The sequence below is a fragment of the Crassostrea angulata genome, chromosome 10 (genome assembly GCF_025612915.1).
Source record: "Crassostrea angulata isolate pt1a10 chromosome 10, ASM2561291v2, whole genome shotgun sequence".
Taxonomy (NCBI): domain Eukaryota; kingdom Metazoa; phylum Mollusca; class Bivalvia; order Ostreida; family Ostreidae; genus Magallana; species Magallana angulata.
The window spans coordinates 13,841,834-13,867,291 of NC_069120.1; the positions used below are offsets into that span (position 1 = coordinate 13,841,834).

The window sequence follows — 25,458 nt, forward strand, 5'->3', positions numbered from 1 at the left end:
GCATCCCTGCTAGCTTGTTTTTTTCCAATACAAAAGCATACAATTACTCATCATAGACAAACTTAATTTTGATCTCCATATCCCATATGACTATATACAATAAAAGAAACCACTAAAAAACCCTTTAAAATATAAGGAGCAAATAAGATGATTACCTAGAAGACATAAAAAGACAGGACCGTCGCCGTTGCTTTCAGGTCTGTTGACATTGTAGTTTGCCTTCAGGACAACATCTAGTAACTCGGTGAGACTATTCTCGATTATGTAAGCTAAAATAGATTTCTTTGAAGACGGATGCAAGACGTACATGTCAGCTCCTTTTGAAATGAGACTTTCAAAAATGAACTTGTCAGGTCTTGGCGAAGAAAACAAATGACATAAGAGTGGCGTAAGTCCCACTTTGTTTCTTGCGTTGAAGTTTGCGCCAGCTTTTTGAATACCTCGAATGAAATTTCGACAGTGTGTTTCTTTGACAAAAATTGGCCATCCATGATTTTCTGTCAAATAAACATGCAGTAATATATCGTATTATCATGTAACTGTAAATTTAACATATTTTTCTTTACCTTATAATTAAAAGCAACATATTTAGAATGTCGTTAACCCCCCCCCCCTCTCTCTACAAACCTTTACAAATTAAATGTAGAACCGTGTTCCCATTTTCACCAACATGTTTGACGTCTGCTCCATTTGCAATGAAGTAGTTCGCAATACGAAAAAATCGACGTTTAAGTGCCAACATAAGTTCGGAGTCTTCATTTGTTGGAGTTGGCTGAAATTTTGCTCCTTGGGATAAGAGGACTTGAATTTTTCTCTCAAAATGTTCTTCATCAAAAAGATCATTTTCCGAGATAGCCATTTTCAATAAGGATTTTCCCAAATCATTTTCTATCGATTTCAGTTCTATCCCATGTTCAAGCAGAACTAAAATCTGATCTAAAAAGTCAAGTGAAAAAAAATACATAAATAAAGATAAACATAGATAGTGTTGTCCGGCTTACAATTATAAAGACTGAGGTTTAACAAAGGACGTGGTAAAACATGTGATAAAAAGAATCTCTCTTGATTAGTGATGGTACATGTATTAGATTTTTGTCCAATTTGTTGGTGTGTCTTCTATCCCCTCAGGGGTTACAAAAAACACAACTCGTTGGATAAAAATCATATACAGTGTAGTGCCAAGTGTTTCAGGCTTGCACGACGTTATAAGTATTTAGTATGAAATTTAAATGTAACAAAACACCTAATTACCTTAATGCAATTGATGCAAACTTCTGATTTTTTCAGCATTTGGTGTCATAGCCTTTAGCTTTGAGAACCGCATTAAATCTGTTTTGAAAGGATTCATATAAACCCTGTATATATGCTTGGGCAAGGGAGGTGCAGATATGCAGGACAGCATCAACAAGTTCCTGTTTTGTTTTAACTTTTATTAATATTCATACATTTTCTATGAGGTTTAGGTTTCGGGATTGGGATAGCCAATCTAAGCAAGGGCTATTTTTTTCTTCTTTCCAGGCTTTAGCCCTAGCTGGCATGTTGGCGGGACAATTGTTGTTCTGAAACACCCATGGGTTGTTATAAAAGTGTTCAGCAACAACTTACCACAGGTTATTGTCTAACAGCGTAATGTACTGGTGTTAGGAAGCCCACTCATGAGTAACAGATAGTGTTTTTGTGATCACGACACACACCATTTAACACACTTTACTCTGTTCACTTTTGAAATTGTTAGAGTATTCGCAACCTTTCGGCGATTATATTTCCAACAAGAGGCCAATTGGCCTTAACGGTCACCTGAGTAGCATACATCCCATACACAAACTTGTCACGGAGCCTCATATATGCATCTAATTAATTAGGTTTCATACTGGAGTAGAAAAATTATAAATTAGTAATGACGACCACATTTCAAAAAGAACTGTGAAACCTATTATTTTGGTGAAAAACTAAGATCTGGTCTACAAAATCATGAATTCAGTTTTCCTTTCAGGTGTGTGGGAGTAAAGAAGATAATTTTTTAACGTTATATGCATTAACATCTATACATCCATTTTGGCCCTGTCCTAAAGTCAAAACCCATCCTTGAGGGGACATGAAAATTAAAATTTCAGTAGAGGACTTCCTGGTAAACATAATTATTAGTCAGTTTTTTTAATACAGATGTGTGAGAATAGTGAAGAAAATTATATGCATTAACACTATATTGCAATATTGCGCCCCCCCCCCCCCTCCCTCATGTCCTGAACCCCTCACCCAGGGGCCATGAATTTCACAATTTAGGTAAAGGAGATTGTAGATATCATAACCATGTATTCAGTTTTTTGCCCACATGTTTGGGAGTAGAGAAGAAGATTTTTTTAAGATTTAAAACACTTTCACTATATGGCCATATTGGGCCCACCCTAGAGCCTGAACACCTAACAAAGGTGTCATGAATTTCACAGTTTTAGTAGAGGCCCTCATGGACATCACAACCATGTATTCAGTTTTTTGCTCACATGTGTGGGAGTAGAGAAGAAGATGTTTAAGATTTAAAACAGTTTTACTATATGGCCATATTGGCCCCACCCTAGAGCCTGAACACCTAACAAAGGGGTCATGAATTTCACAATTTTAGTAGAGGCCCTCATTGACATCATAACCATGTATTCAGTTTTTTGCTCACATGTGTGGGAGTAGAGAAGAAGATGTTTAAGATTTAAAACAGTTTTACTATATGGCCATATTGCTCCCCCCACCCTAGAGCCTGAACACCTAGCAAAGGGGTCATGAATTTTACAATTTTGGTAGAGGGCCTCATGGACATCATAACCATGCATTTAGTTTTTAACAAATATATATGGAAGTAGAGAAGAAGATTTTCTAAGATTTAATACATTTTTACTATTTGGCCACATTGGCCCCACCCTAGAGCCTGAACCCCTGACCCAGGGGTCATGAATTTCACAATTAAAACAGAGGGCCTCATGGACATCATAATCATGTATTTAGTTTTTAACAAATATATATGGGAGTAGAGAAGAAGATTTTCTAAGATTTAATACATTTTTACTATTTGGCCACATTGTCCCCATCCTAGAGCCTTAACCCCTGACCCAGGGGTCATGAATTTCATAATTTTGATAGAAGACTTCATGGACATCATAATCATGCATTTAGTTTTTAACAAATATATATGGGAGTAGAGAAGAAGATTTTCTAAGATTTAATACATTTTTACTATTTGGCCACATTGTCCCCATCCTAGAGCCTTAACCCCTGACCCAGGGATAATAATTTTTACAATTTAGGTAGAGGGCTTCATGGACATCATAACCATGCAACTGGTTTTTTTCTCACATGCGTGGGAGTAGAGAAAAAGATTTTTGAAAATTTGGCTTTTTTTGCATATTTGGCCCCGCCCGTGGCACCCCAAGAGTGGTAGAGCCATGAATTTCACAATTTAGATTCTTCTTACCATAGAGATGCTTCACACCAAAAATGGTAACGATTGGCCTGGTAGTTTTCAAGAACAAGTTAAAAAATGTAAAATTGTTAACACACGACGACGGACGAAGACCAATCAGGTGACCTAAAAATGTAATCTGCGCTAAACAGTTCGTGTTGACAATGGGTTAAGTAAAGCTTTATTTAATTCTAAAGTTAAATCTTTCTACGGTCCTTCAAAACCAACCTGTTCAAGACTCGATCTGACTGATCACTCGTAAGTTTTGGTCTTCCGCCTCGAACTTTATTTGCTACACTTTGTCGGACAGCAAATCTGTTCAAAAACTTAGAAACTGCATGTAGAGCGATCATATCCGGTAAATTAGGCAATCTCAGAATTATTTCTACCTTCTGTATGAAGACGCACGATCTGTTCCTTTAAGACTGGTGACTTTTCACGGCAATTTGAAGCCATGTATGTTTACGTCTGCTTCTGTATCTAAAAATAGCCCTACGCGCCATCGGGAAATTTAAAATGACGTATACTAACTCTATTTTCTACCACCCAAAATAAGCGGAGAAGTTGAACGATGAATAAAAAGAGATATATGAGGAATTTAGTTCAAAAGATAATTCTATTATTTTGTCAGCATTACGTTAACGTGAAACACTTATGGCATTACACAGTACCATCACAAATCATGAGATCTTATATATCTTGCTAACATCTGAAAAAGGATTATGTATGATATTATTCACTGCAAGACGTCAAAACCTTTATTCATGGAAAAAAAGAAGATTAACAGACATTACATTTTCGAACATATTTTTAATCAATTCATCAAAATAGAATTGAACAGAATCAAATTATTCTTTTTTAAAAATTTAACTGAATAATTGTTTTTTACTTTTTCATTCTACATCAACCAACCGACTAATTCTACGAAATGTTTAATTATGACGTCACTTTGGATAAGAATACACAGTGCAATATCAGAAATAAAATTACTTGAGTATCCAACGTATATTGGGTTACACATTTGATGAAATAAGAAAACCAAAAGAATTTTTTGAGCAATGTTGATACCGAGAATAGTTTTTAATTATTGATTATTAAGATTAGCACTTAAGGTCAAGAACTAGTAGGTTTATGAAATTTAAGATATAAATTCTTTCAATGATGTTTCATAACAACATCTTTGTTTCATAGGGTGTATCGGGGCTAAACCTTTTGGTAAACACAATTAAAAATCATGGTTTAAACAACCATTTTCTATGAACTATAAATGATAAAAGTAACAAATCTCGGAGTTTTGTCCATTTTTGACTTATGTAATATATCTAGAATGCCTACTGTCTCTTCAAAAGCGGCAATAAACAAGTTCTTGCCCTTCTCTTTAAAATGATGTCTTTCCCTTGATTAAATATAGAATGTTAAAATATTGTTTAATTTTTTACATAATACCTTTAAAGCCGTAAATTACAGGAAAAGATTCACCAAATAATTTATGACGTCATAACAGTGAAATTGTGACCATCTCAAGAGGTCCGGCTGACCAATGAAATAAAAACGAAAAAAATACCATACTTTGACTATCATTGACTATCATTAACCGTTGATTTTTAAATTAGTTTTAGATTATTGCACATCCTGTGGAATCATTAGAATCAATTGTGCCTCAAATTTCGTGATATTCGTGGGTAGCCCTAAATCACGAATTTACAGCTTAAACAAAAACAAATTATGAAATATATAGTTTTCCTCCTGAAATTGAAAACAGGCGCACCCGCGAAATTTCAACCCTACGAATAAGCAAAACACGCACAATCAACGAAATTTGGCCTCCATGAAATTAAATAATTCCACAGTAGATGAAATACTAATAAAGATCTGGACACGATTTAAAATTAAATTTATTTTCACTTTTGCCTACGTATAAAATGGAAAAACTTACTTTAAATTTAATAAAATGATTAAACAAATTAAATTTTGAATATTAAAAGTGAAGTAACAAGCAGGATACAGAGGTAAGAATTAATTGTTATGTAAAGAAAGTTCGAATCGCATATTTGTTTACAATTAATATAAAGTACAAAATTTAACATTATATCGACAAAATGACATATGACAAACAAGAAAAAAATTATGGCACGTGTTCGTATATAATATTATGAGAAAACAACATTTAATTGAAACTTATTCCAGTACAACACATATGTAAGCAAAAAGAAGACTTGAGCTATGTTTACAAAACACAGAATTCTGATTTCTGTATCATGTCTGTAAAGTTTGACTTTCAAAAGATGGCAAAGCATTAAAAAAACCATTACAAATCATTCTAAGCATAAAAAGTTGGAGAACCAAAATTGAATCAAGATAAAACCACGTATATGAAGGTTATGGAAAAGAAATGTACTCAGACGTCCGCCACACCTTTATTATTTTACCCAATGCAAACTTCTTTGAATGTCACTTTATTTGGACAAAGTTGGGTCAAAGTGAGACATCTTTTTGTCCAAAACTAAATTTTGATGAGATCTTCTATGATATGAATCGAAAAAAAAATCACTATCTCAGGTGATCGAGGCCACCACCCTACATGTACCTAAACGCAGGAATAGACTCCCGGATCTTTACTTCTTTTTTTCATCAATCATTGTTTGATGACATAATTATTTCTGATCGTAACAATATTTTATATTACAATTCATAAAAACCGAAAATAGTCTAGATAGATAGATAGATAGATAGATAGAATGAATGACTGTTGCACTTGTGGGCGCCCTGATATTTTGTAATTCTGTAGTACATTGTCATGATTACATTTTCAAAATAATTTCCTAATTTGTCAAAGATGATGAAAACATATGTCATGCTAATATATATTTACCCAGATTTCGGCAACATTTTACGAGAGATTCCCCCCTATGCTTCTCCTTTGGATTAGCTCCCGACTGGATGATAGCCTCTATTGTTTCTTTTCCTCCATTGTTTTCAAGTACAAGTCCAAGCACAGAAGACCCGGTCGGAAGATGGATATCATTTGGATTAGCTCCTTTTCGCAAAAGGTCTGGAACAAGCACTGGACATTTCCAAGCCATTAAACAAATATAAGAGATGTTTCTATATTTCCTGTTGTGTAGCTTAATTTGTCCTTCAAATTTCGCTCCAGCCTGCAAAAAAACGGATACATTTTCATCAAACCTATGCTTGATCGCCAAATGGATCGGAAATTGACCATTTCTCCACGGCTCGTCCTTGTTAGCCCCATGATCAAATAGTAGTTGTATCGTGTTGGCATTTTGCGGTTGTTGACAGGCAATGTGGATCGCCCTATAAGTACGATATACCCCAACGTTCGGGTCAGCCCCATATTCACATAGAATTTTAACCGACTCAAATTTTTTCTCATTGACAGCCACAATTAACTCTGTAGATCCATTTGAAAGTACTCGATTAATGTCTATCTTCGCTGTCAACTTGAGATATTTTAGTATTTCTTCACGGTTTTGTTCTGCGCATAGGGTGAAATATATAACACTGTGTCCATTCACAGTTTCTGCGAGGAGAAAAGAATCGTCTTTTATATTTTCCACAAGAAATTTCACAACATCAAGCCTTCCGTATTCACAAGCAACGTGTAAAGCGTTCTTCCCGGTGGGAGTCGTAACGTACAAGTTGGCTCCTTCTTCAGCTATAATTCTGAGGAATTCTACTGGTTTCGCACATGACAGAAGTACTAAGCAGTTTTCCTCTCTATCACAGTCAATAAAAAAATCTAAATCAAACGCCTGTGGTAGTTCTGAACAAAGTTCTTTAAATTGTGTGATATCTTGATATAGCACTGAAGAATAAAGTTGTTGTTCTAGAATTCCTTCATTTTCACGGATTGTTTTCTCTTCCATACTTTCCGATTCTTCTGCCATATTTGTAAAGTATGATTTATTTCGACGAAGTTAAAACGAAAGTGAATGTATTTTTCCATGTATTATGGTCAGCGAAAAGGGATTCAAATACATATACGTTTAAACATATACGTACACACTGCCCCCCCCCCCTAAACCCCCCCCCCCCAAACAAAACAAAACCAAAAACCAAAACAAAAACCCTAGTCATTCTCTTATCAAAAGTACAAAAAAATATATAATTCTTGTGACAGATTTTAAAAACAGATTGTAAACTATATAGCTCAATTATATATTTTTTAGACTTAAGTACAGATTTTGATAAGATCATATGAAAAATCCAATTGCTTTTTACATTTTAAAATTGACAACAAAATGTTTGCCATAAATAAATTTAAAATATCTTTGTGAAACATGAATCTGCAGAGATGATGCTAGTTTTTTTAATGCTAGTTTTAAATCGCGTTCCTGCATGATTTACGATATAAAATCTACAGAAAGAAATTATTTATTTAAACAAATCTTTTTGTTTTATCATCATATAAGTTATATTCAAAGGACAATTCAAAGAATATACATGTGACTGTTGTCATTAGCGAGAAATGTAACCATTGGTTTTTGTTAACATAGACTCAATTACCCTTCCTGCTTCCCATATACTATTGTTCGATTTCGGAAAACAGTTCTCATTCACAATTTTAAAATCCCTTCCTGAATTTGATTTTAAATGTCTCTGTTAAAAGATATTACGCTTAGTTGGCAATCAACATCTACTTATTTTCAGTAAACTTAGTGCCGATTTTTTTCAAGGCATTTTCACTGACAGGTTTCATTTTTATTCCACTTTGTTTTTTCTTCCACACCGTATGGTTGATTATAAGAATATTCAATATCGTTGAATTTTGTAGATTTATTCACCACAAATGTTCTAAATACTGTATGTACAAAAGGGGCAGAAAGAACATTTCTATATATATACTAGTATATCACTCTTTCCCTGACCCCAAAATTAAATCAAAATTTAAAGATCTTTAATACATTTAAATTTATACATTTAAGGATTCTGGCCTGTACTTTTGTGTTTAAATACTACGATATATTATATGTTTTACAATCGAAGCATACATTGGGGGCTAAAATAAACCCAAGCAATTGAGGAGAAACCAAACGGTTCCCTTTTCATAACACGAGTACTAGTATTTGAAAAGAGACAAAACCTGCTGCAGTAAATAGGTAAAAGTCGGTAACTTTTTATGATTAAGTTTGTATGGAAAATTATTTGATTCTAACACAGCCAAAAAATCCAACCAAGAGCTTTAATTACATTTCACTTCCATAAGAATTTAAGAATGGGTTTTCCGAAAAAAAATGAAATATTCAATTTTTTTTTTTTTTTTACAAAAAAGAGTGTTATCCTCGGGGGATCATATTGTTGAATATCATTCTTACCATTAGTAACAAATGCAGCAAAATAAAAAAAAATTCAGGGGGGGGGGGGGGTTGTTAAATTTCTATTTGTACAGTTTATTAAGTACCTCAAAAGATTATGACTTGAACAGAAAATAGTTTATCTGCTATTGAATTATCTCTCTTTGATTGCATATAATTCTGAATTAATACATGATACGAATTTAACTTTGTTAAAAACGCACTGCTCGAATGGTTTAGAGGCTTAAATTGTGGATAAAAAGTGCAACGGGTTTTATCTATGAAATAGCATGAAGGTTTTGTTATCGTACATCGGTCGGTGAATAGGGTATTTTGGATATAAGCACGGTATAATAACCTGAACAGTTACTAATAGGATTTCACCATTTAAAGGGGCATGGTCACGATTTTGGTCAAAAAAATTTGATCAGAATAATTACGATGCTTCAGTGAGGCATTCTTAATAGGCAAACAACATTTGAGTGTCATTTGTTGAGTTATAAGCGAGTTACAGAGCTTACAATTCTTTGACATGTAAACAAAGCTTTTGTTTACATTTTGAATGTTGAAGTGAAAACTTCAAATTTAGACCTAGAATGAATGTGTTAAACGTTAGGAACTGTTTATCTATGCTTAAAATGCATAAGAAGATAGAAAATTCATCTTGAAAAAGGTTTTTAATTGGTTATTTGAACCTATGTAAACAAAAACAGGGCACGAGCCTTGTTTACATGGCACAGATTTCTGAGCTTTGTATCTTGCTTAAAACTTTAAGACTGACTCACAAATTTCATTTGATCATTAGAAATGCATTTCTAAAGCATTGTAAATAATAAAAATAGAAAAATAGAATTTGACGAAAATCGTGACCATGCTCCTTTAAAGGGTACCTGCAGAGCCGGTCAGTTTTTGATATAATGGAGATCTATGTGTAAAGACATCATCCTGAAAAGTTTACAACGAATGCATAAGTAGTTTTCGAGGTATTTGGGGAAAACCCGATTTCACACCTGTACGAGTTTTGAATCAAGCCTGGATGACTAAATATACTGTTGTTTGAATTTAAACCCGTATTTTATCGAACAAAAATGCCGAATTCTACGAAAGCCGAGAAGGATCATTCGAGATTCGAGATTCAAAATACGAGATTCGAAATACGAGATTCGAGATTCGAAATTCGAGATTCAATATCTAAATTAACCAATCAAATCATGGATCTGAAACCTGTATCCTAGCAACATCAAACTGTTCTAAATAAAGATCATTCGTACATGCTCTTTCCTACAAATAAATGCTATGTTCACTTCTCCCTACCTAACTAAATAATGAGTTGTATTTACTTTTACACAAAATACCTAAGTAGACTAGTAATAATGCAGTGTGCTTCGCGGATCTAAGTGATTTTGTTTGCCCTGGTGCATTTCCACCTGATGCGTTTGAACCCTGGGGTATTTCACCACCAGTAATAGTTTAAAACCCTGGTTTATTCACCCCTTTTGTGTAAAAATGCGGTTATGGTAGAGAACTTCATAAGCGTAGCTAATTTTTTCTGTAGGGGGTCCTAGGCCAATTTTAAAAAAATTTACTATGTTAATTTAATAAGCTCCAATTTTCCCGAGGAGGGGGTCCAGATTCTCTGACCCCCTCCTTTCTAGGTCCCCGCATGAAGATTAGTACATGTATCTAAATAATCTAAATATAAATAATCTGTCTTGTTTCACTAATAAATATAAGCATTACTTATCGTTTTTATGTATGCATACAGTGATACACTAGTACTATGATTATAAACAAATCATTGAGATATTACCACATCATACGGAATTATTAATAAATACAATTTTTTTCCTTTTTCCTCAGTAAACAACTTATTATGAGTCTTACTTTTGGAATTGTTTTCAATATAGAAGGATACCTACTCTCTACAATTAAAGGTAGGGATGATAGGGTGCCAATTTGTTCACATTGCCGATTTCTTGTGCAGAAAACAGTAAAACTTTTTAAAAATTTGATTGTGCATGAATATTTCAAAATTAATTGTTGTTTTAAATTTTGTTATAATTCATTTATTGATATATCAACAAGAAAGAATAAAAGCATATGTTTCACAGCCAAGTTAAGTTTCTCTGTAGTTTCCTACCCCCCCCCCCCTGCACCAAAATTGACAATAATTACATATAAGTTCAACAAATGTTTACTTTTTTTGTAAGTAAATCTCTAAAGATGTAAATAAGCACTGCAAACAAAGTTATGTGTATTTAATATACTACTACATTACACTTAGCCAGATAAAATGTAATCAGGATGAAGCTACAAGGGGTGAGTGGTGCAAATTTACCAATTTGTCGCCTTACACACAGAACACCAAATAAAGAAACTGTGAGTGGTGTGTGGAATGCATAAAAGATGGCGGCAAATTATCTCAAATAATCAGTGCAAAAACCCACAAATAGGCTGTTATTTGTTACCTATCCTGCAAAAACATTGATAAAAAATGTTATCGTCCCATAACATAGTCGATTAAGTTAATGTGTACATATGGTCAACGTACAGTCATGTAATTCTAATATACAAGAAGGCGGACGTATCAGGCGGGGATCCAGAAAATTAAATTTCAAAAATGATCGGTTGATTTACATTAAATGCTTTGAAAATTGTTTTAAACTATCGCACGGGTCAAAATGCATGATAGAAGCTATGTACAGTGTAATTGGAAACTTTCATTTTATATCAATATGTAGTATTACCTATTATAACAAATGAGAGTATAGCACAACTGCCACAAGCAATATATGTCCTTTACCGGCACCATCTCCTTCCCCATAAAGAAATGAAACAATTGTCGTTTTATTTGCTAAAATGTGTGTGGTTCAAGATTTTTCTAAAGGACATTCCCGATTAGAATTGAAAAAGAGTCGTACGTTTAAAACTAATTATGTCAAAATTTTAGATTCATTTGGTTATATTTTGGTCCATTTGGGTAAATAGATGCACCAGCGCAGCTCTAATTTATATATAATCAGGCCATAAATTCAAAATATTTTCAAAAATTAATAGCTTTAAATCCAGTGGATGAAAAAAAGGAAAGCAAGTCGAACTCGATGAGTGCTAATACCTGTGTTGAATGAATGGTACAGTAGGATATGCGCAAAAAAGTCCCGTCTACTCTTCCTACCCTATATTTATTGGAATATTATATCCGATTATAAGAGTCAAATTAAAAATCAAGTACGGATATGTACCTGTTTATCAAAAGTAAAACTACTCATAATTTATCTACAGTGCATCGTTATGGAGCTACACAGAAAGTTTTACATTAATTTGCCGAGCCAAATAAAAAAAACCTGGAAAACGAAGAGAAAACAAAGTGGGGACAGAATAACTGGCAAACTAATTAGGACTATAAAGCCCCCCCCCCTCTTGAAATGTATATACTGAAATCAGATTATTGGAGTACAACATCCGCACACAATTTAAAGAACATTTCATGTTTTTTTTATCATTTTCGCTAGCTAATGTAAGACATCACAAATACCCCAAACCCCCTCACGGAAAAGGAAATGCTAGGTGATGTGAGAGAGAGAGAGAGAGAGAGAGAGAGAGAGAGAGAGAGTCGATGTAAAATTAAAGCTTGCTAGTTGGTCTGCCCTACCCTAGCTACCTCCTCTCTTTTCTCCTTTTAGAGGCTTAATTATTGTCTATATATGCTTGTAACAAATCATTCTAAATCAAAACTGAATTTGACACTACAAAACTCTCTGTCTGTCTGTCTGTCTGTCTGTCTCTCTCTCTCTCTATCTCTCATCACCTAGCATTTCCTTTTCCGTTAGGGGTTTGGGGTATTTGTGATGTCTTACATTAGCTAGCGAAAATGATAAAAAAAAAAACATGAAATATTCCTATTCCTATCTGGATTGTTGTCGTTGAGGTTGTAAATCATTATATCTTCTATGGTTTAAAACTTTATGATAACCTATATTTTGACATGTCGATTATTTCATTGAATATCGTTTCATAGCTAAAACCACACTCAGTTTTTATTATTTAGATTAAACAGATCTTTCTTCGCGAGCCGATTTTTACACAGTTGGGGCGAATACACAACGGGTTAAAATGGTTTGGGGGGAAAATACGTACAGGACAAACAAAATCACATAGATTTGCAAAGCCCACAGTGTTATCACTAATTTAATTGTTTATCCTGTGTGGGGTCAATTTATCAATGTTAATTTAACCATTTTATAACCACAATATAAGAGCTATTAAGACATTTATTTGTAGGAAAGAGCATGTACGAATGATCTTTATTTAGAACAGTTTGATGTTGCTAGGATACAGGTTTCAGATCCATGATTTGATTGGTTAATTTAGATATTGAATCTCGAATTTCGAATCTCGAATCTCGTATTTCGAATCTCGCATTTTGAATCTCGAATCTCGAATGATCCTTCTCGGCTTTCGTAGAATTCGGAAAATTGTTTGCTTCATGAATTTAGTCAAATGTGTAATATATTTTGCATATAAATGCACAGCATATGTAGCAAAATGGCAATTAATCAAACTTTTGTTTTAAGAATTAAAACCCCGATTATTCAATAATATTGATATAGGACCAATAACAATCAAAATAGTATGCATTCTTTTACAAACAAACACGGGATTATAAACGGATCAAGGCGAAAGTCCAAGATGGCTGCATGTTTAAGTCTTTCTCGTATTCTTTTAAAAATACGATAATGGAATTTCATTTTACATTTATTTACATCCTTTGTCAAAATCTTCAAGTTTATTCAGATTTCATAATGATTCGTTGTCAGTATAACAATTTAAGTAATGTGGAGTTAAAGCGTTAAATTGCTGACCATAGCGCTCGAAAGAAAGTTGCACTTGATTAAATAAGAAATTAAGACCAACGTATATGTAATTACTTCTGAAATAATTAATTGATCACATATAAAAAAGGTTTAAATTGCTGAATTGTAAATTTGGTCATTTTTTAAGTGATTAGATAAGTAACAATAAAGGCATTTACTTCGAACATTAGTTTTACTATTTGAGTCTCATGTATGATTATTTAATCACTGATTGACGGACTATACACATGTATTAGCTTACGAATGCTTGATTTCACACAGTCTAATTTATTTCTCTTTTTTATTGTTTAACAATTGAGTAGCTAATTATACCCAAATCAATTTACCAGTCCAGAGGTGTGAAACCCTCTCTTTGTTCACCAGACTCGTGTACCATGTGTATACATACCCCAGATACACGTGTGTCTGGAGCAGTGGCTTCGTTAGTTTACCTGTTTACCTGTGTCATTGTCTCGGATCACTCGTGTGTGAAAGGATATTATGTAATCAAAAAAAGAATAATGAACATAAATCTGCCCATGCAAGCGTTTAAAGATATCGTATTCATCGGTAAAAGGGCGACGAGAATAGCAACTTTTAAAATCCTTTGAAAACAAATCTGACTGTAATAAAATAATTACGGATACAAATTTCTAAATCTACAATACTTAAAATAAATAGATACGTCAAAACATCAGACCTATATTAATCATTTTGGCTGAAAAATCGAATTTAATTTGTATAGCTTTGTAAAGAAATTTCCCTCCTGTTGACCTCGTGACGTCACATCCGCTGAAGCCTCGTTATCGCCTAATTCTGTTTTCTCTTGATTAGATTTTCCAAAAGCTGGTAAAAATAGCCACTTTGAAGCGGCCTAACTCCGTTATTTATGCATCGATTTCGATGCAGTTTTTTGCATTAAATTTTGGTAAATAAACTCTTTGACATATGTTTCTCATCGGCTTGGCTGCAGGTACCCTTTAAGGTTAAATCCATTCATCAAAGTGAACAGACCATATTTTTTTATTTTTTGTTCAAATTTATAATCCTCTCTTGTTTTTAAGGATTTTGCTTAATTTTGTCAGAACATATGAATTGTTGGCGTCATTAGTACGCAGATACATGTACATCATAAGTTTAACCAGAAAATTTCACCCATCCTCCTCTCCCTTTTTTATTAGTATTGTATTAGTATTAATTTATACAAAACATTGCATGCAAGTTGTAATTTTCTTACTGCTGTTGGATTTTTTGTATTTACGGACTGTGTTGCTTGTTACGCGTCAACAAATTCCAAGACTCCTAAAAGTGTCGATGCGACTTTTAGGTTTACCAGTAGTATCAATGGACTTGGTTATAATGTGTATGTGCTCATTTTAACTGTGTGTTTATTGAAAACATCTAAAGATATTCCCAGGGTTCATCATTTTGCTTTTTAGGAACGTTATACAAGGCTGTACAAGGCATACCTCGGTTCCCTCATTTTAACGGCCATGGCCCATTCAGCCAATAAAAAATACAGCGTAACAGCTTTTTTCTTCTTACTTCATATATTGGATACACTGGCATCCTAATATTGACTTTTTTCTTTGATAAATGACAGCAGCATAATGTTTATTATCAAATATAAGACAAAGGTGAATTTTTAAAGAAAATAATAAGTTAGTGGGAAGACGACAACAAATGCTCGTGGTGTATGCTTGTGTAAAAAATATTTATTAAAAACAATATTTTGGTGTAAATATATCCATATTTTGCTTCTTCAATAATTGTATACTTTAAAGGTGTTATGAGAATTGTTATATGAATATAAAAACAACGGGATAATGTAAAAACTGGGTAAGTCTAAATACAAACAAACGACAACTCCATCCTTGTACTTTGGTTGTCTAGAGAAAATGATAATAGATAGGTTTTATTCAGAAAAATATTTACTACAATAAAATTCGTGTTGCATTACGAAAAAAATCCAATAAAACAGCTTTGTGTGCACAAGGCTGTGTATCTACCGACACAAGCTACCAGTCAAATTCAATTGAAAAATAAAACAAGAGGCCCATGGGACCACTTCGCTCACCTGAACAACAATGGGCGTTCAAAAGATATTGTGCCATATGGTCCCTCGCTAGAATAATAAAAAATAAATATTGTAAATTATTCGAATTTTACACTTATTTTTGCATAGTTACACGTAATCTTTGACATTGTACCTTCATGAAATACAATTTTTTTTACCAGAATAAGAAAATCCTTCGCAAAATATAAAACCAAACATTTGGTAGGGGTACACTGTTAATTTATTAAATTCCAATTCCCTATATTTTCGTTCCCCCCCCCCCCACTTTGTAAAGCGATCAAAATATATGAGAGCATATAGGTACATTTTTTTTTATCAACTACTTACTAGTTATTGTATTTTTAAAAAAAATATAATAGTTATTGTTTTTTATTTAAAAAATCCTACATGTATAGGTGTGAAGAAGAAAATTGTACCTCAATGTGCTCAATTCCTTAAATTAAAAACATTCAAAAATGTTATTTGTCTTCTCCATTATAATTAAATGACTGTTATTTACTTCGCGTACACACCAGGATAATTTTCCGCTGTGATATTCTTAGGAATAGCGATAATTACTTTATCCCCGAAACAGAAATGTGTCAGAACTATGGAAACTGTTTTAAAGATGTCGTTTTTATTTACTCGTGTCTGAAAAACTATCAAAATTGATGTAGATTTCACATTATTTATTGTATAAAGAGGGGGCTCCAGAGAGTAGGTATACACAGAATATCATTCTTTTATTTTGTTTGTACAAGTATTTAACATACTCTAATTCATAGACAATTTCTAATGTTCAACCAAAATTTCAGCGTCAATCGTAGAATTATAAGCAAGATACAGAGCTCACAGTTCGCATAGGTTTGAGTCATATTTTGTTCGCATGAGTTTATTACATTCAGCTTATGATTTTGAACTTGGTATTTCCTATTCAGCATTTAAAATGGAAAAAAGAATGGCCTAAGATTTTCAATTCTTTTATTCACTCAAGACCAGTTCACTGGTATTCGAGGTTCAAAATCAGTTTATACAAATGTACACAAACACAGTGAAAGATCACACGTACAGTAGGAGTAATAATGACGAAAAAAGGTTAAGTTTACAATACAATAAGATGTTAAAGTTTGTTTCTGGAAGAACAGACTTTGAAAATTTTCTTAATAAATATTGACAATTTTTTTTTACTTTTTTAATCTTTAGTTTTTAAGATCTGTGTACAAACATAGAATTGTGAGCAAATCTCTGTATCTTGCTTATAATTTGAAGCTTAACACTCAAATATGGTTAGTAAATAGAAATTGAAAACAATTAAACACAATAAACATTCACTATAACAAATAAAGACCACAATTTATTTTTCAAAATGAATCATATACAAGTATAAACCTACATATTTCCGTCAGCGATATTAAACTCTATTTAAACTGAATAAACTCGAGAAAATGCCGAGCATCTCAACAAAACATATTGCATTATTCTACCATTACGCAAAAGATGATACCGAATTACCGATAGCCTGAATAAATTGCATTTAAGTTCTTTCTTCATACATCAGATGTTGCTTAATTTGCGCAGGTAAACAGTTAACTGTTTGATTTACCGAAGTCTCTGTTTGATTTGATACGTAAAAATCACAAAATACAGACGATAGTTCCCAGGTTACAAAGCATAAATAATGAAAACGTAACGAAATGTGTGAAAACTGTCAACGCATTGAAATATTTAGCCACAATTTACTTCACAAAATCGGCAACAATATATTTTGCATGTTTCAAAAATTTCCCTTCATACGCGAACTGTTGCACAACAAGCAAATTCATCATAGTCAGATCGACCCTTTTGCGTATAATGCCATGGCTGCTTTAAACAAAGAACCTCGTTTTAGAAGTATGTAATACGAGTCTTGGTAAAATGGGTATGCAAACCCGGGCCGTGGCAAAATTAAAGCCAAGGCATATCGACAATCGTCAATTCCAAATACGCATTATTTTGCAGCAATATTTACAGCGAATACAAATATACTGGTCCATCAAATATCCTGAAATTTTAATGAGATTGGCAGATTAATAACTGCCAATCTTTGTTTTGCTCAGGCCAAGTCTTGCCTACCCATTTTACCGGATGCCGAACCCAAAGCTATTAATCTGATTGAAACACGCCTTTCCTTTATTATTATTTTCGTAATAACTCAGATTTGAAACAGAATTAGGCCATAATTTTTGCAATTTATATTTTCCTTCCCATTAGGATAATTTATGCTAGACTACGTTGAATTGGAATCAGTAGTTCTTGAGAAGAAGATTTTTAAAAATGCACCCCCTGTTTTCTACAGTTTCAAGGTTTTCTCCGCTTTGAATACAGATCGGACTTTTATTTTTGCAATTTTTATTCGCCCTCCAATGAGGATGCTTTGTGCCAAATTTGGTTGAAATTGGATAAGCGGTTTTAGAGAAGAAGTTCAAAATGTAAAAAGTTTACCGACGGACAGACGGACGGACGGACGACGGACAAAATGTGATCAGAATAGCCCACTTGAGCTTTCAGCTCAGGTGAGCTAAAAAATGACCACAATGCCATTTACGTTTTAAAAATCGTCATGTAAAATAAACCACAAAGCATTGTTTTTTTCCCTTCAGTTCTTCACTCTTAGACCATTTCAAGAATTTGTTGATGCATTATTAATGAATTATTTGTTATATTCAATTTATTTTTCAATTCATATCAATATTTAATGCAAATCTGAATGAAGCAAAGAGAAACAACCGTGCCAAGAATAAAATTCTGTTAGTTTCACTTAACAAAACTACATTGCGTTCCAATCCGCAATCCTTTTAATTCAAAAAAATATACTACATAAACGTTTACGGTCTTCGACAAAATCGTCGATCATTTTTTGACCTTACATTCTTGGCATCCACTGAATTGCATTTTTACCAATAGTAACTGTCATATAAAATATCCATTGAATCGTCGTTATAATAAAAGATATCGTTGTCCTCATAATCATCATCGGAATCTTCTTCAAGTACGTCACTATCGTTTTCAGTTCTGTACAAAAAAAATATTGCAAATTACAATGTTCATGCATTAAATCAAAGATCTGAGTAGGCGTATGTTAAGGATATCAATGAGGTTTTCAGATACAAACCTCTCCAAAATGTGGATAGTATCTTTTTCAAACGTGTCATCCCTGCAAGATAAGAATGCTCTCAGTGTTATTGGTAAAGGAAGTGACTTTATCTTTGATTCAATTTCTGCACCTCTGGTACAAAAAAGTAGTTTTTCTCTGATCTTTATCCTGCATATATATGCTAAAGGTGGTATTCCATCGAAGCTATGTATAGCAGTCTGCAACAGCTTTAAGTCATCCTCGTAGTTTACACGCTGATATTCTACTCCTCCGCAAACATAACTTGCCGAATTATTCAAAGACAAGTCAAAATTTTCAAATTGAACATCTTTGTGTAATTGGTATCCGCAAGTTATTAGCGATGTTGCGGCTTTAAAGAGGCCAGCTTTAATCAAAGCAACTAATGGCGACGGGCATGTGTCACTGAAAACAAAAATTATATAAATTATAACACAAACATATGAATATGGACGAGAATTGCCACAACGTGTAATTTCGTTGTAGTGTACAAAATGTTTAAGAATATGATGATGCATAAAATAATTGATGATAAGTTACTCTATCAAGCCCTGTAATAATAATAATAATAATAACTGGACACGATCTCGTTGCGAGCAACGAGGAGGTCTTCCGTTCGACTTTAGAAGGTGATAAGACGTCACTGACTTTGATTTTCGACAACAAAACATGACCTTGAAAACAGAGTAGAGTAATAATCCTTTTTAAATCGTTTTTATATGTTCTCTTACGTTGTTTTTTTAATACTTGTATTTATTCCAATTAAGATAAAAAAGGTTAAACTTTTTTGCCTCAGGCCCCTTTAGTTTACAAATTCTTCATTGTTCTTGATATATCTGAGGAAGAAAGTTTTAGGAGCCGACCCCTTATCTCCTTATTGTGGCCGTTTAATTAACAAAACCGAAATTTGAAAGGTTGAATATTGTTTAGTAAATCATTTTGAGCATTTCTCTTCTATACTGCTGTAAAAAAAAATTTCTTTTACCTGGTATAGATGAAAATATAGGTGATCAAAACTTAAAACTCTTGACCCATAAAAAAAGCCCAAATTATGTAATACATGAGAAAATCATTCTATCGTATTGGTACAAAACAGTACGATAAATATTTTTGGTTCTATAACCTATTACAAAATAACCACTAGTAAAGACCCTTAATATAAAAAGGCTTTATACCCCTATTGGTCCCTAATTTTAGAGGCCAGCCTCTTTTTCTTGGTATGTAATGAAAGGTCACTTTAAATGACACACATTTTGTTCAACAAGTGTTTACAAATTCGTTATCGTTTTTGAGATATCTGAGAAATAAAGTTTTAGGGGCCAACCACTTATCTCTTTATCGGGGCCGTTTAACGAAATTTTGAGAGTTGAATATTGTTGAGTACGTCATTCTAAACTTCTTTTCTGCTATACTGCTTATCAAAATATTTTTCATTAAGGAGATATAGATGATCAAAGTTTTGAATTTCTTACCCCTAAAAATCCCTAATTACGTAACATTTGAGAAAGTCATTATATTGTATGGGTACATCGCAGTAAGATAAACATTTTTGCTTCTGTAACGTTTTACAAAATACCTCTCAGTAAAGAGCTACAAATCAAAGACTTTAGACCCATCTGGGCCCCTAAAATGTAATGAAAGGTCACTTTAAACGAGACACATTTTGTTCAACAAGTGTTTACAAATTCGTTATCGTTCTTGAGATATATGAGAAAGAAAGTTTTAGGGGCCGACCCCTTATCCTTTTATCGGGGCCGTTGAATGAAATTTTGAGAGTTGAATATTGTTAAGTGCGTCATTCTAAACATCTTTTCTTCTATACTGCATATCAAAATATTTTTCATTAAGCAGATATAGATGATCAAAGTTTTGAACTTCTAACCCCATAAAATCCCTAATTACGTAACATATGAGAAAGTCATTATATTGTATGGGTACATCGCAGTAAGATAAACATTTTTGCTTCTATGATTTATAACAAAATAACTCTCAGTAAAGAGCTACTAATCAAAGACTTTAGACCCATTTGGGTCCCTAATTTTAGGGGCCAGCCCCTTTTTCTTGGTATTAAACGAAAGCTCTTATAAATATAAACTTTTTTTGCATTATGAGTTTTAACAAAATATTTTTAAGAAAAGAGATAAACAATGAAAATCACAAAAAATCATGACTTTTTTTAAATCCCTATTTTCTGGTCCAGGCGAGCTTTTAGGCTCTTTGAGCTAGACAATTTTAATTGCCTTTAGACATATCTTCAATCATTCTTCTATTATCGCTGAAAATTTGAACTCAATATCTTTTTCCGTTTAGGAGGAGTTCAATGGACAAGCAGACCCTAAAAAAATCACTAAATCATCAATATCTCAGAAACGGATATGACGTCATCAATATAAAAAAATTCCAATAAGGTTCAGATCAACTTCTATCGGATCTGAAACTTTCATAAAAATAGACAGAGCCGTTTCCCAGAACTCGCGGGCACAAAATTTGTTAGAAAAAAAAAGAATAGGGAAAAAGAAAATAAGGTCTTCCGTTGGAAACGGAAGACCTTAATAACTAGACACGATCTCGTTGCGAGCAACGAGTGAGACTTCCATCCGATTTTTGAGTAAATGAGATAATATCCTTCACTTTTTAGACAAAATTGTTAATCTACACAAATAATTATGAAAACAATTTTCGGCACTCCGGGGTTGAACCCGGGTTGCCTGGGCACATGTCCACGACTCTAACAACTGAACTAATCGGACTCTCGCTTCAGGACATCGATGCTTAATATCTCGAGAAAGCGTTTGATCGATTTTAAAACAAATTACATATTCTAAACCAGTGAAAGGGTCACTATCAACTCTAAGTATTAAAGAAAAAAAAATTAAAAGTTGAAAAATTCCATTTTTCAAATTTCCTTCCAGTGACGACCGGAAGTGACGGCGAACATTCCCCTGACCGAGGTGCAACAGAAAAACGGTGGATCTAATAACTCTAAAATTTCAGCGCTATATCTTCACTCGTTTTTTAGAAACGTCGCAAACAAAATTCACTTTGAAAAATTGTTTATCGACGATAACTTCCGACCGGAAGTGAATTTTTGACAATTGAAGAGAAACAATAAACTTCAGATACTATCACGTTACTGTTGCAAATTTAAATGAAATCGATCGAGCCATCTCCGAGAAATCGTCTGCACAAAATTTGTAAGAAAAAAAGAGAATAATAACAATAAGAAAAGTGAGAAAAAAAACCAAAAGAATAATAGAAGGATCTTTCACAGAAGACGGAAGACCCTAATAATAATGATAATAAACCCAATGACCATATCGCTCACCTGAGCGGCAGTGACCAACTGATTCAACTCTAAGCCGAAGCGCTTTTCAAAAGCAAATACAATACAAAACCAGTACGCTTATTCAAACTTATAATAAAGAAGCCGTTATAATAAAAAAAATATTATACTTATAACATTTTGCAAACGTGGCGTCATCGTGTTTCTATTCCTGCATATCACTCAAGTCGTTAAAAAACAAGAGGCCACGGGGCCATATCGCTCACCTGAGCAACAATTGCCTTAACTCTGATCAAATTAGCATTACAGTATCAAAATCAAAATATCTTGACAACTAGGTTAGTAGATCTTGCTAAAAATTGTAAATCATCCAATTTTTATCCACATGATTTTTTTTGGGTAAATACCAAGCCCCTTTTGTTGTTTTACGTGGAAGAAGATTTTTCTCTATTCCTTTTTAACCCCCCCCCCCCTTTTTGTGGGCCAACCTGTACTTTCACACAAGTTACTGCGTTTTGGACTGAAAACTTTACCAGAATATTTTTAAAGATTTTCTCTATATATTCCTATGTAAAAATTCATTACGCCATTGCGGCCCCGCCCTACCCCAAGGGACTATGATTTAGCAAACCTTAATTTACACTACCTGAGGATGCCTTTACACAAGTTAAAGCTTTTCTGGCCAAATAGTTTTTAAAAAGAAGAATTTTAAAGATTTCCTCTATATAATCCTATGTAAAAAGTCATCCCCCTCTGTGGCCTCACCCTACCCCGGGACTATGATTTAAACAAACTTAACATACTATCTGAGAATGCCTCCGGTCAAATTTGGGCTTTCCTGGCCTACATATTGTAATAGTTTTTAAAAGCAGATTTTAAAATATTTTTTCTATATATGCCTATATAAAAATTTATCCCCCATTTTGGCCCCGCCCTACCCCCAAGGGAACATGATTTGAACAATCTTGAATTTACACTTTCTGAGGATGCTTCCACGTTAATTTGAGCTTTCCTGGCTTAATAGTTTTTAAAAGAAGCGCGGGGGTGTTAAGGAAGCATATGGGCAATTTAGCGTATTATTTTGACTGTTATATTCAAAATCGTGAATAAAATCACAAAATTAGTTTTATCCTTTAAAATAGATGTCAGTGCAATAAAATCGGGTAGTACATTACTGCCACATTGGTGCATTATAACGTGACAACTATAAATAGCTTACGTATATTCCTTAACATAAAATGAGATAGAACAACACTACCCCGCAGTTTCCTAAATAAAATAAACATAACAAGTGAAGGCAAGACATCTCAGTTTAATCAAAACCGGTGGTAGAATTCTATGTTCTTCTTAATTAAATAGTTATTCATCTTGCTCTCGTAAAACCATCCAAACGTTTATAAAGTTTTCACGGAAAATGGTATGTTGAATCAAAAGAACACACAACATGGGATTCTAGCAGCACTTTTCAATTCAAGCATTGGTCAAAATAACGATACGTATTAAATTTCAAGTTCAATATATACGGGGTAGTGTTGTTCTAGTCGGATTTTTATATCGTAAACAGCGACAGAGAAAAGCCTGGCCGAGAAATAAAAGCAAATTTACATACCTTTTCGCGAAAGATTGATAAAACTAACTGCTCTCCTAGTATTCTTATGTTCAATTCTCAATAAATCACACCACAATACTTTATAAGAGTTCTTAGATTAATCATATTTTGAATGTGTTTACAATGCTTTCCGATCAAATTCACACGACATTCAACTTTTAGTCATGACGTCATTAATGTGTTAATTTACGTAATACAAACTAATTTCTGAAAAAAAAATTGTCTTCAGTATTTTTTATTTGTTATTGGTCTACGTTTCGTTGCTTAGATATTTGAATATGTACATAATAACTTAGATTTGTGATTTCACAGAACTCACATTCCATATGCTTCATTAACACCCCCGCAAGATTTAAAAAAGATTTTCTCTATATATTCCTTTTTTAAACATTTATTCCCCAATTGTGCCCCCCCCCCTACCCCCGGGGACCATGATTTGTACAAACTTGAATCTACACTATCTGAGGATGCTTCCACACAAATTTAAGCTATTTTCTGTCCAAATTACTTTTGAGAAGAAGTTTTTTAAAGATTTTCTCTATATATTCCTATGTAAAAATTTATCCCCCCATTGTGGCCCCACCCTACCCCCGGGGACCATGATTTGAACAAACTTGAATCTACACTACCTGAGGATGCCTCCACACAAGATTAAGCTTTTCTGGCCTTATAGTTTTTGAGAAGAAGATTTTTGAAAAATACTTACAAATTTTCAATAATTCTAAATTATCTCCCCTTTAAAGAGGGCGTGGCCCTTCATTTGAACAAAGACAATTTTTGAACATTCTTCCTACGTATTACTATGTTAAACTTTTAAACCCCGGCCTGCCTGGGAACCCAGTTTTGGTCCGATAGTTACGATTTTTATAATTTAGAATTTTTACCATATAAACACCATATAAACAAGCTTTTGTGTAAATATTGGCAATTTTTATGCAGTGGTTCTTGAGAAGAAGATTTTTAAAGACACGCACCCTATACTCACTGTTTCGCGATTATCTCCCTTTGAAAAAGTTATGCCGTTTATTTTAACAATTTAGAATCCCCTTCCCATAAGGATGCTTTGTATCAAGTTATGTATTTGGCCCAGTGGTTTTAGAGAAGAAGTCAAAAATGTAAAAAGGTTATCAGCCCTAGAGCTAATACGGATCTGTACCACACCCCGTGCAGAACTACTCTGCCTTTTTGCGTTTCTGCGTTTGTGCATGTTAACAGACGAAAATTTAAAACATTTCTTACAGTCGACATTTTTAAATGCAGTTAAAAAATTCAGGTTTGAAGCAGTTATATGATTAATTTTTAAAACATGAGGATATTCCGGTTCTGTAGCTGCATGTTTTATAAAACAATACGATATTATATTTTTATTTAATACATGTACATACAACTTTCAAATAATATTTAAACTCAATTCGTTCAAGTTGATGTTTTCAAAATGTTTTATTACTAAGTATGCAATACATGTAACTATAATAATAAATACCCTATTTCATATCACAGCCTGCATCAGCACTCGACCAATATCATCCCTCAAGCCTTCGGCCGTCGGGCTGATACGAGCTGATACTGGCTGTGATATGGAAAATGGTATGTATTATTCTCTATATATAATAAAAAAACCCAGTTCCAACGTTTCTATTCACAAGCGCTTTCTGGATTTAATCATACGTATTAGGTGAACATACATAAGAGCTTTCTGGATTTAAAAATCCGTGTTACATGTAGGTGAACATACATAATATA

At 33.3% G+C, this 25,458-nt stretch overlaps 2 protein-coding genes across 2 annotated transcripts in view; both read right to left on the reverse strand.

The window, feature by feature from the left end:
* Nucleotides 1–7,380, reverse strand: part of LOC128166406 (uncharacterized) — a 44,654-nt gene extending 37,274 nt beyond the window's left edge. The window contains exons 1-3 of the mRNA XM_052831556.1: nt 6,321–7,380; nt 628–936; nt 156–497 (exon numbers count right to left, since the gene is read on the reverse strand). Coding sequence (XP_052687516.1) covers nt 156–497; nt 628–936; nt 6,321–7,356 — 1,687 coding nt within the window. The 5' untranslated portion in view covers nt 7,357–7,380. The remainder of the gene's footprint in view (nt 1–155; nt 498–627; nt 937–6,320) is intronic.
* Nucleotides 7,381–15,227: 7,847 nt separating this feature from the next.
* Nucleotides 15,228–25,458, reverse strand: part of LOC128164918 (uncharacterized) — a 100,588-nt gene continuing 90,357 nt past the window's right edge. Inside the window, exons 26-27 of the mRNA XM_052829019.1 lie at nt 18,824–19,228; nt 15,228–18,723 (exon numbers count right to left, since the gene is read on the reverse strand). Coding sequence (XP_052684979.1) covers nt 18,606–18,723; nt 18,824–19,228 — 523 coding nt within the window. The 3' untranslated portion in view covers nt 15,228–18,605. The remainder of the gene's footprint in view (nt 18,724–18,823; nt 19,229–25,458) is intronic.